Genomic DNA, 12,987 nt, shown 5'->3' with positions numbered 1-12,987 from the left:
AATCAGGCATAAAGTCATCGCTGTCATAGCTGTAGTATGTCCTTAGTACGTTTACTTTATAGTTATTGTAAAATTTGTTTTAACCTAGAGCTTTTATGCATCCTCATTCACAATTCTCCTGGCGATGAAGAAGACATCGCAACAAAAAATAACTGTTTAATTACTTTGTTTTAAATCAGGAAAAGTTCAACAAATTTCTAATAAACAAAATATTCAGAAAATAACTCAAGCATTACTTTGAAGGTCAAAAATACTCTTCCTGAGGACTTGGCCAGATAAATAAGTATCTATCTTACATTTCCTTTCATTATCATAAGTTGCAGAATCTCGAAACAGTTCAAGGTTATCAGAAAGAATTAAAAGTACGTGGTCCCAGAACATTTAAAAGGTTAAAGTTCCACGACACTCAAAAGGTTAAAGCTATCAAGAAAACCTTCAGCTGCAAAATCACGAGTGGTACAGCTAGCAGTACAGATATTTGCTGTAACTGTACACTTGGTAACAAGGAAGACGATACTTCATGAGACTCAGAAGCTGCGGGATCAACGTGGGAAACTGACACCACCCAGATCAAAACCTTGGGAAAGGAGAGTATTGTAGGATTTGACACCCGGAAAGTTAAAAAAAAAAAAAAAAAAAAAAAAACCTGGCGGAAACCATTAATAAAATTTATTACCTTGCGCAATTTGGTAGCGATAAATTATTTCATACCAGGCCAAAAACTTAGACAAGCTATCACTCTTCTACTCATGTGTTTTATAAAATAAACCTACACTAAGAGCGCACTGCACTGCAAACAATACTTTCATGAAGAGAATTGCTGCTCACTGCACACACCTGCCACTCATATCACTGTCAAGCTCATGTATTCACTAATACATTGTGAAACAAAGAAAGGATTAAAAAACAGACCACTCAGCGTCCTTTGTTACTTAATAATGCACCTATGCTGGGGCACCTCCTGCAAATGAAGGGCAAGGCACAGAGCTTATGAAACAGACCAAGTCTCGAGGAATATTGATTACCTATCCGAGCAGATCAGGTTTCCCAACCTTTTTTGGCTTGGGACACCCCTGTCAGGCCTTTCAGAAGCCCCCGGCTCCTTCTTAGAAAAACATGTTTGTTAGTATTCTGTATTAAAATCAACAGTTTGTTAGTATTCTGTATTAAAATCAATGTCATTGTGAACATGTTTGTTAGTATTCTGCATTAAAATCAATGTCATTGTGAACATGTTTGTTAGTAGTCTGCATTAAAATCAATGTCATTGTGAACATGTTTGTTAGTATTCTGCATTAAAATCAATGTCATTGTGACCAAAGTTTGCCACCGAATAAACTGAAGGTGAAAAATACTCGTCTTTACCCTGATATTTCTTGTGTTCAACGCTCAGTGAATAACAGTAAAACTTTAATCGTAACAGTAGTCAGAGCAGCTGCAAACTAAATATATGAATAATGAGCACACTTACACAACCGAAACGACCTAACAAGGCACACTGGACCGCAAAAAAAAAAAAGGAAGTTTAACAAAAAAAAAAAATGCCTTTCATTGTTACGCTTCTAAAACACATTTGTGCGTGTTATTACATATACGTGTTCTTACAAACACAATTAAAAATGTTTGTTTATGGGCGTTTTGTACTTATTCATGTAAATATGTTTTAATTAATGTAAATCTGATTTAATCATTTAAAAACGAACGCGTTTTTTTTAGAGCATCTTTCTATTGAACACTTGTTTTTCCGAGTAAATACCGTCCTAGCCTACTGGTGTCGGTTTGAACTGCGCCAAAATCAGTAAGATTTAAATATAGTGTTTGGTGACGGGTTTGTGGATACGAAGTATCGATATCGCTGATACCAGGGATAAGGTACGTCGCTCCAGTGTTTTCTGTTATTATCTTAGCCCTTTACTGGGCAAGGTACCATACTGTAGTTGACAACAGAGTAGGCTTCTCATTATGGCGTGGAGAACTCCATGACTTCTTCCCAGCCAATCAGGAAGAGTTTGCATACGCACAGACTATGATGTCACATAAACCTTCAATCAGCGTTAGCTGGAAGATAAGGAGAGATGAGCATTCAAACAGACATCGAAGGTGGAGCCTTTCAGCAGTTGTTTCACTTGCCAAAATGTCTCTCTCTCATGGCGGTGACTAGGTTTATCAAACTTTCACAGTGTAATAGTGAATACATAAGCCTGACAGTGATATGAGTGGCAAGTATGTGCAGTGAACAGCATTTCTTTTCATGAAAGTATTGTTTGCAGTGCAGTGCGCTCTTCGTGTAGGTTTATTTTATAAAACACATAAGTAGAAGAGTGATAGCTTGTCTAATTTTTTGGCCTGGTAAGAAATAATCTATCGCTGCCAAATAGTGCAAGGCAATAAATTTTGATCATAGTTTCTGTCAATTTATTTTCATTTCACGAGGTTTTAGTTAAACATTGATGATATAGTGTATCAGTTTTATATGGCTTGGTAGGTTATTATTACTGGGTGATGACTGGCTACTAAATACAAAGTTTCGTACAACAAGTGGCCAGTGCCATAGTTTCAAAATGGTTTAGGTTGCTGAGAGGGACTATCCACTTCAGTGACAGCAGTCAGTTGCTAGGTACTGTCAATATGGCATACGCGATGCGGCTCAAACTATTTACGAGTTATAGTGAACTACAAGGGAAAGGCGTAAAAACCTTTGATTGTACTTGAAGCTAATGATTTATGAGATATAGGCTGTCAAGCCAAGCACCAGGACACTTTTAGCCATTCAGTGCTTAAGACAGTGAAACGGGGAGTTGGAGTGGTTGGCAGTAGTATCAAGAAATCCCAAAAATAAAGACGAGGTACACGGATCTAAAGGTCGAACTTGGAGAAAACCCTACAGTTGCATAGATAGAGAGGTTGGACAGCAAGACTGAAGAAGAAAGAGGGAATGGATTTAAGGTAAAAGGCTAAAAAGTGGGTGCAGCTAGGGGTTGAAAGGACGCTGCAAACACCCGTTAATAATGCCCTTACAGGGTACTTGAAATCGAGGTCCAACAATCTTGATTTCAAGCTTGTCTGTGGGGCCTCAAGCATTGCTTTATTCGAGGCATCATGCTCTTTCAAGGTCAAGCCACATCACAGCCCATGGTGCACGAGTGACACCAACACAAGAAGCTCCATTACTAATCATCAAGGCTGCCAGCTCATTTGTAAGATCCATGACTGGTAATACCTCCGTTGTCATTCTTGTTGACAATTTCTTCATCGGTCTTGCAGGACACAATGACACCTCTAATCCCTAAACTGCAGTTCACAAGAACGGCCAAGAAAAAAAAAAGATTAGAAAACAACCACTCAGTTATGTGAAAGAAATGGTGGCGTTTTCAGTGTCCAGGGGTATCATGGACTACGCAGTAATGGCAATATCACCTTGGCTCTGCAGTAGAAATATAACAATATTGGTACGCTCTTGTCTAACGAACTCAGGATAGAGCCAGGTGCAAGATGCTGGAGGTACTACAAGGTTAGCAAGAATGACGATGTTCACTCATCTGTAATTAAGTTGTGCAAGGAACGTATGGGGGAAGAAACAAGAGCAACATGTCTGCGAGCCTCTACCAGACCCCTGTGAAATCCAGATGATGGTGCCTTTGGTTTTTTGCCCATGTTGTTGACCTCTGTTTCAGTGCAATGCTTGCCTCAACTGCAAGAGGGTGCAGAAAACAGTCGGGGAGAGAGAAACTGGACTGATTAACTTCCGTCCTCATTCTTAAGGCACACTTTCAGCAAGACCTTCAACGAATCTGGACACGCTGACTCTAAAGTCAGGCTACACGAGTCTGCAGTGTATATGTAGCAGATATATGTTTGAATGTAAGTTTGTGACCGATTTAAAGAATAATGTTGTAAAGGAGACAAAGCCACGTATTTCCCGTTTTTATTCTTTATCATGGTGATAAGGGAGAATCCCTGAGAAAGTTATTTTACTGTTTTACCTAAGTAGACTACGATTTTTATTACTTATTAATAAGTTGCATATTTTTATTTTTAAACAATATAAAGATTAAATTTTGCAAAAGTCTTTATCTAGCCCTATATTTTTTTAGAATTTGTGAAAATTCCGTAATTTTATTCCTATATTGACATGGGGTCAAATATAACCGTTTAATCAATCCAGTTTTCTGAAGTAAATACCTAATGAATGAAAAAACCATGTAAAGAAAAAACAAGACTTGTATTTGGCCATCCGTTAACCTACTCAGATTCAATATTGGATGTCACATGACTTCTGATTGCCGGTAAAGAACGATTCGGCTGCCATGGAAAGCTTTTTGTCAATCATACAAAGAAACCTCGTTCCGTTTTACTGTGTTCTAGCCTAACCCACATTAAGCCTAACACAAGTTTGCAGAATTCTAAGAAACTCAGTGTCTCCGTTCTGATTAAAATCAACAAAAATCTCAAATATGCTGAGGATATGAGATTCGTTTAATCAAAATTTTACGTATCATTCCACAGAAATCTACCTCGGGCTCTGAGAGAGAGAGAGAGAGAGAGAGAGAGAGAGAGAGAGAGAGAGAGAGAGAGAGAGAGAGAGAGCAGAAGCTGTTGTCGAAACATCGACTGAAAAGCAAAATTCTTCGAGCTTATGCCGATTACACGCAGTTAAGAAGGAACCTTCATTTTATGAAGAAATGGCCTTAAGCAAGTCTAAGGAGGTCTTCCTGAGAGATGGTCCTCGTTAACATGGGGGACGGACAGCCTTCGTTTATTGTGCCGGCCGTAAAAATAGAAATTGCCAACGGCAAAGCCGTGAGGAGTGTTTACTTCTTTATATATTACTTCGCTGCATCTGCTGTTGTTTAACTATGAAGCCGTTGTTTGTTTTGTGTCAGCAACAATTGTAAATTGCGTTTGGTGTTTTTCTGCCTACTTTCTGTGTAAATAGTTATTCTTTCTCAGTTTCTTGTTCAACAACATGCACTCATTTTCGACGTGATTTCATGAATGTTCTTCAGGTTAAAACTGTTTTACTGTTAGTTATAAAAATATTCAATATATCAACGAAAACAACATTTTGTCAGTTTTGCCTGAGTTCCCGATTTTGTTGTTGGCGATCGCCGTTTCTGTCATTTGTGACTCCTGCGTATCTCGTAAATGTGATATACTGGTGATACTGTACGTTAAATATCAAAAGAGATGCATTAAGAAGACAGCACAATATGAAGCACAACTACTTAACATGAAACGCGGCAGAATTACTACACTTTTGTACTAAAATAAGTAAATATTTCAATAGATATCAACTAAGCCGTCACGCCTCCGACTCTCTCACTCTCTCTCTCTCTCTATATATATATATATATATATATATATATATATATATATATATATATATATATACATATATATATATATATATATGTACACACATATATATATGCATATATACATATATATATATATATATATATATATATATATATATATATATATATATATATATAATATATGTGTGTGTGTGTGTATGTATAAAGTAAGAAACACTATACCACCACCACCAGCAGACGTCGCAACATTCTAGCCTCCCCTGTAAATGGAGACAGGCGGCAGTGTAATATTATACTAAACCGCAATAGCTAGATTGAAGAGGCCTGGATTAGAAGAATGCTCTAGAATGTGCCACGGGAAAAGAGCAATTGGTGGCTGGAGCAGAGCGGGAATGCTCTCAGAGATAAATACGGAGAGGCCTCTCGCTGGTTCAGCCGCTGAAACATTTCTCTTACTTTAAGTGTGAGATAAAAGGAAAAATAAACGGGCAAAACTTGAATTAGAAAATTGCGTGCGTAAAGTACGCGGATTTCCCTTTTCTTTATCGTGACCGAAAGCCTTTTGTCTCCCATTACGAAAGGACCGCGCAATTGCTTTGAAGAGAAATCAATGGTAAAATGCTGCTTGCGAGGTTGCAGGCAATTCCCAGCTTTCAATTGGTGGTCGTGGCGGCGTGAACATCCAATTTGAGAGTTTCTAATCCCCCTTTCCTGATGCTCGCTCCCGTTTAACATTAGATGAGGACTTACTAAAATGGAGGTTGCAGAGACGCTTGCCTTGCCTTTTATTTTTCCTCATTTTCTTTTTGTTGTTCATGCGTTTCTTTTTGTTGTTCCTACAATAACAGGGAGGGAAGGGAGATCTTCACGTCCCACAGAAAACTGGGTAATTTGTGTATATTTACTATTTAGTTTAATTATGTCAGCCGTTGCGAAATTCCTAAATAAAAATTCGCTCTACATCTACATAAAATGACAGATATTTTGAGCGTAGGTACATGTACTTGTTCATGATATAGACAGGACAAATTGTGTTGATTTTTAGTTACGAGTACCTTGGTAACTGTATTTTTTTTGTACTAAGAATTACTTGGTTACTTCACTGTCTCTTTTTCAGCAGGAAGTTTTCAAGTCTGTTATGAACTGTAAAAAAAATAGCATGTATGATAAGGAGAGGGATAATTCATTAACGGTTTACCATTTTATCTAAAAACAGTTTTGATTTCGTGACTTTGTTCCCTACTTGCAAATCAGATGGACGATATGAATTAACATCACCTCAGACATCGGTCCGTCCTTCATCTGCAACAATATTTACAGATGAGTGTAGGCTAAGGGAAAAAGAGCTCTCTCCGTGACACACGGCACATTTTTTCTCCCTAGGAAAACCTCGCCCCTCTGTCGTGTGGTTTGAGGATACTCATCTCCTCGACAGCCACATGGAATCCGAGGATTTAGAGAAAAAACCAACAACGCCTGCTGCGCCAGGAAACACAACAATGCCTGCCACAGGCCCTACTATAAACTCTCCAACAACGGGTCCTCCTCCTCAAGAACAGGAACCGAGAAATACGCTTACGTTGGGCCCACTTACCCGCAGTGACCTGAAACTGCTCCTTACTTGTGAAGCTGCAAACAATAACATCACTTTGCCAATCTCCGTCGTCGTCATGGTGGAAATGAATTGTAAGTAATAACTAGATATTGAAGTGGTAAGAGAATTTGCAATTTGAGAATTATATTGTGTGGAACTATCAAAGAAAACGTAAAAAATACATGTATTTATAAATACTGCTAAAAGTGAGGTGAATATTTGTTTAAAGGTTCTGTAGCCTTGCAAATCTGATGGAATTAGCGAATAAAGGCAAAATGGAGAAGGGGAAAATATATAAAAACGGGAAACGGTATACTATGTTCTGAAAGGAGAGGGGTTGAAAGTTGCTGCACTTTATAGTTTAGCAAACAATAATATTGTAAAAATGACGTTCTACAGAGCAAAAAGACTGAATGACTGCCGCCGGTGTTGAGTTATACCACTGTGAGAATTTGTACAAAGATATCGAGTTTGTTTAGAGAGAGAGAGAGAGAGAGAGAGAGAGAGAGAGAGAGAGAGAGAGAGAGAGAGAGAGAGAGAGAAGCGTTTGTATTACGTGCATGTATGTATGTATATGTGTGCAAAACCTACACACTCATGCGCCAAGCCAAAAAGGCATATGTAAGAGTTTACACATATCCGCTGAATGTTATTACACTTTTGTGCAGCCTAAACAGACCCATCAGGTATATTTTACTTTCATCTGTTTCTACATATTGAACTTCGAGTTCTCTCTCGCCTCTCATTAGGTTGTAATAATAAATAAAGGACTTTTTTAATCTAAACAAAACGGTTATTTGGTTAATCCTTATTTTCAATGGTAATAAGGGCAGGCAGTTTTATATCAAGTTATAACGGTACTTTTTTTACATCTGTGTACTTTGTAGCTTAACCTTTCTTGATATATCTTTTTCAGTACCGCCACTTTCGGTAGTCATTCGGTCCACTGAGTTACCCCTGGTGGCGGAAAAGGAATACGAAGTAGCCTGTGAGGTCATAGGGTCTCGTCCACCACCAACTATCACTTGGTGGACTGACGATCAGAGGGTTCTACAGGCGACCAAAACGGTAGGTGATAAACGCTAATATATTCGTGCACAGTCTGTCTAGTCAAACACACACTGGCGCGCACGCGCGCACACACACACACACACACACACACACACATATATATATATATATATATATATATATATATATATATATATATATATATATATATATATATATATATATATATATATATATATATTAGTGAATTTAGGTAATAATGGCACAGGCAAGAATGGCACGGTAAAAATGGCACGGGTAGAAATAACACAAGTAAAAATGGCACAAGTGATTAGATGGGAAAAAATGGCACAAGGGAAAAAAATTATACTGACTCATCTACAATGTTTCGCCGTGTTTAGTTCTAGCCCCTCGGGGATCAGATGCACTTAGGAACATTTGATCCCCGAGGGGCTAGTACCAAAAACGGTGAAACACTGTAGATGATTCAATATATTATTTTCCTTGTACCATTTTTACCTGTGTTATTTTTACCTGTGCCTTTATCACTGTTCACTATATAAATATATATATACATATGTGTGTGTTTTTTTTCTACTATACCCAGAGGAAATGAAAAGACTGGGTGTAAATCCTGTTTCTAAGCCATTTTCACGGGACTGATACATAGTGGTAGAAATTTACAGTATGCCAGAGGAACAGTACAAGTACAAACGAATATAAAGACCGTTGAAAACGCAAACACTCACACCCGAGTAAAGTATTCCGTTTACAAATCTGATTACCGAAGTGGGTTTTCGCCTACCTTTTTCCCGTCCATAATAACTACCTTCCTTAAAATTTATATATTTTACTAATTTCTTTTGAAATGAATGGCTTAAGTTCATACATGCCTTGATTAATATTCATATTCTTAAAAACTGGACTTAATGATGTTTCTTCCCAGTGCATTATTAGAATAACAATCTGTCTCTTTTGCCCCTGCCCCGTTGATTGTATGATTGTTTCCACTAACATGTACGAAAATTCCACTGTTCACCTCTGCACGTCTTACATATTTTTTTATGGTGTTCTATTCTCTTTCCCAATGTTTTTCAAGTTTTAAAAATATTAAAGTTATCACACGACTTGCAATTTGATATACATATCCTTTAGTATTGTTTAGAGAGTTCTTCGTAAGTACATGTTCAAGTGTTCTATTATTCGAAAATGTTACATGAACACCACACTTATAAAGTAGATGGAGTAACATCTTTGAAATTATTGTTATAAGGCAGTACAAGAAAGTTTTTTGTGTTGTAAGTTTCTTTGTTCTTATCATAAAAATGTCTTTTTTGTCTCATTCAAAATTGGATATGTCAATTTATTGCTTATAGTCCTTATCGTATCTATTTCATTATCAATGTATTCGGGGCTACATATGCGTAAAGGTCTTAAAAAATGGACGTGAAAACTCATTTCTTAACTTTATTGCTGAGACCAGAATAAAAATGAACATGGTCAGAAATATTGGTGGATTTTCTTTACACACTATTTAAACCCATTGCAGGATCAGAGTATTAGGGAATCCAAAAAGGGCAGACAACCATCCTTTTCCATTGCCATGGTCAATTTTATCAAAGGAGTTACTTAGAAGTTACAATTTCATTCCGTAGCCAAATACATATTATATCATCAACATAAGTGAACCTTACTACATTGCGTGAGTGGTTTTGTTTAACATTCTGCTTTCAAATAATTCCATATACAAATTATTCACCGCTGGAGATAAATGGTTACCTATTTCCATATCAAGATCTTGAGAGTAAAATTTCCAGTTGAGTTCAGATTTACACTTTTACACACAGTAATCAATTCTATTAGTGTTCTTGGATATACCATTTTCCAAGAACACTAACAAAATTGATTAAGGTATGTATAAAAGACTGCAAATTTGAATTTAACGGGAAATATTTATCTGCAAATCTTGGTGTTAATGGGTAACCGTTCATCTCTAGCATTAAATAATTTATAAATGGAATTATTCGAAAGCAAAATGTTATACAAAATCATTCCACGCTATGTAGTATGGTTCAGCTAAGTTGACGATATATGTACGAGTATTTAGCTATGAAACGATATAGAAAATAACTTCTTTGGTAATTAAATGAATTAGTACCATCAATAAAACTGACCATGGAAATGGAAAAGGATGGTTGTCTACCCTTTTTGGATTCCCTAATATTCTGATCCTGTAATGGGTTTAAATAGTATGTAAAGAAAATCCACCAGTATTTATGCCAATGTTCATTTTTATTTTGGTCGCAGCAATAGAGTTAAGAAATCAGTTTTCACATCCAATTTTTAAGAGCTTTACGTATAAAATGTAGCCCTGAACAAACTGATGATGAAATACTGTAGATACGTTTAGGAATATAAGCAATACACTGACAAATCAAATTCTTTATTAGACAGGAAATAAAAGCAGCAAAAAGACTTGTGACAACAACATAGAAACTTACAATACAAAAAGCTTGCTTGTATACAACCATATAATAATACTTTCAAAGATATTCCCCAACTACTTGAGAAGTTTGGTATTAATGTAGGATTTAAGAACAATAAAACAATGAAATACGTATTTATAAAGAACTCTCCCGACAATGCTATATTTGTGTAAATCAAGTTCCATGTACATTAGTCACTGTCACACTGAGAATCACCGGCAAAGAGAATAGAACAGCACAAAAATATGTAGGATATACTGTACATAGGCGAACAGAGGGAGTTTCACAAATGTTAGTGAAAACAGCCAAACAATTAATTTGGGGTGAAATATAAAGAGTTCGTTCAAATAATGCACTGAAAAGAAACATCACTGAGTCTAGTTTTACAAAAGATAAATATTGTCAGAATATGAAAATCAGTAAAGGTACGTATAAAATTGATTCCATAACTTCAAAAGAAATACGAAAAACGTATAAATTTAAAGGAAAGTAGTTGACATGGACGGAAAAAAGGTAGGCGACCACCCGCATTAACAATCAGCTCAGTAAACGGAGTACTGGGCCTCAGGCAGAATGTACAGTCCCACCCCCTTGCACCTGTCACTGAACATTTGGGTTTCCAAGAGTCTGTATGTTCGTTTGTATTGTCTCTCTATTATGTATGTTGTTAATTCCTGACAGTATGAACCAGTCCTGCTTAAATGGCTTAGAAATACAAGATACTGTTCAGGATTTACACCCAGTTTTTCATTTCCTTGTGGAATAGTGTGACAATAAATCATTTGTCAGCAGATTATACATTAATATATTTATATATACATATATATAATATATATATACACACATACATACATACATACATCTGCCCTCAGTTGTACAGGCGAGTGACTCCCAGTGAATTTTAACAACAATCGGCACATAACCCGTTATGGGCATCTATTGAGAAAGTAATCTCATTCCTGTAGTCTTAGAATCGGCTAGACTCAGGAGCTACTCAAACTCAGTATATTATGTAAATACATATACACACACATATACAGTATATATATATATATATATATATATATATATATATATATATATATATATATTTATATATATATATTTATATATATATATATATATATATATATATATATATATATATATATATATATATATGTAATATATATATATATATATATATATATATATATATATATATTAGTTTTGTCACTAACTTGCACATGAAATTTTCGTACAAATAACAAAATAATACGGAATTTACTTTACCTTGGGATAAAAGTATATTATATCCTAAGCGTCCGGTAATTTGACCTATCTGACCAACATCCAAACCTATGCCTGTCTGGTTAAAGAATTAGTATGAAGTCAGGATCTTTATCCACACACACACACACACATACACACACACACACACACACACATATATATATATATATATATATATATATATATATATATATATATATATATATATATATTTCTCTATTTTCTTTTATTACATGACATATTTTTTGTTATATCTCTCAACTTCTACAAATTATATTCCATTCTGTCTTGTAATTCAGAACTTCGGTTTGAACCCAAACTTTTCTTCCCCAACTAATACACTTTCTCTGGTAGACTAAGTAACATTATCCCTTGTAATTATCACGGTCTCCTACATCACCTTAACCATTATACACATTTCTCCGGACCCTTTCCTTCACGCAGAAATCGCCTTACACATGCTGGACAGCCAGTCACACAACCACCAAACATCAGAATTTCACTTGCATTCCCCAATCACGCTCGCGTCTCTCCTCTCTTTAACCTCTTAACTGCCCTCCTTGAGGTCTCATTGTAACTTCCACAAGCATCCTAAGGACTGGACTTAATCCCTTCAGCTCTTGCATCATTAGGCAGAGCTTAATGATGCAAAAGATTCCGATCTTCTACATTCAGAGAATACTTGAAATGCTCACTCCAACGACCAAGGACTGCATTCTCGTTACACAGTACCTCTCCATTTGCATATTGTAAATCTCAGATTCATTTGCTTATTAACCCCCCAGCTCTAAATATACCTACTTGCCAGCAAAACAACTTCATATTCTCTTCAAAGTTCAAGTCGACTTCTCTAGCAGTTATTTTTTAATTCATGCCATCTTTTTGTCATCTTTTTGAACAGACAGTTCATCTTACTGTAATCCTGTACACAATACTAATCCCTGTCTTGCGATGACATCGTTGATAATTTCTTTTTTCTTCATTGCTAAATATATCCTATGCCTAAGGTTATTTACATGGCTGTACCATGCTTTTGGTATATAGAAGGCATTACGGCTGTTATACTTTATATCTACTTGCTTTAAATAACGACGACACGTAGTCTATATATGCAGATGTACCTCAGGGAAAATGAAACACAGGACATAAATCCTAACCAGTTTCGCCTCTACAGCTGAGACACTTTCTAGAGGATTTATACCTAGTGGCAGAAATTTACAATTTATATATGATGGAGTGACAGTATAAACTAACCATCAGAAGGTTGAAAACCAAATATTCACACCTACACCTAAGTAGTCTGTAT

The 12,987-nt window shown here is 36.1% G+C and overlaps 1 protein-coding gene across 1 annotated transcript in view; it reads left to right on the top strand.

Annotated features, from left to right (window-relative positions):
* Positions 1-12,987, top strand: part of LOC136854649 (nephrin-like) — a 191,467-nt gene that overhangs the window by 111,181 nt on the left and 67,299 nt on the right. The window contains exons 6-7 of the mRNA XM_067131213.1: positions 6,702-7,004; positions 7,829-7,980. Coding sequence (XP_066987314.1) covers positions 6,702-7,004; positions 7,829-7,980 — 455 coding nt within the window. The remainder of the gene's footprint in view (positions 1-6,701; positions 7,005-7,828; positions 7,981-12,987) is intronic.

The sequence above is a fragment of the Macrobrachium rosenbergii genome, chromosome 29, assembly GCF_040412425.1.
Source record: "Macrobrachium rosenbergii isolate ZJJX-2024 chromosome 29, ASM4041242v1, whole genome shotgun sequence".
NCBI classification, from domain to species: Eukaryota; Metazoa; Arthropoda; class Malacostraca; order Decapoda; family Palaemonidae; genus Macrobrachium; species Macrobrachium rosenbergii.
The sequence above is the reverse complement of the archived record's forward strand: the minus strand, read 5'-3'. Positions and strand labels throughout refer to the sequence as shown.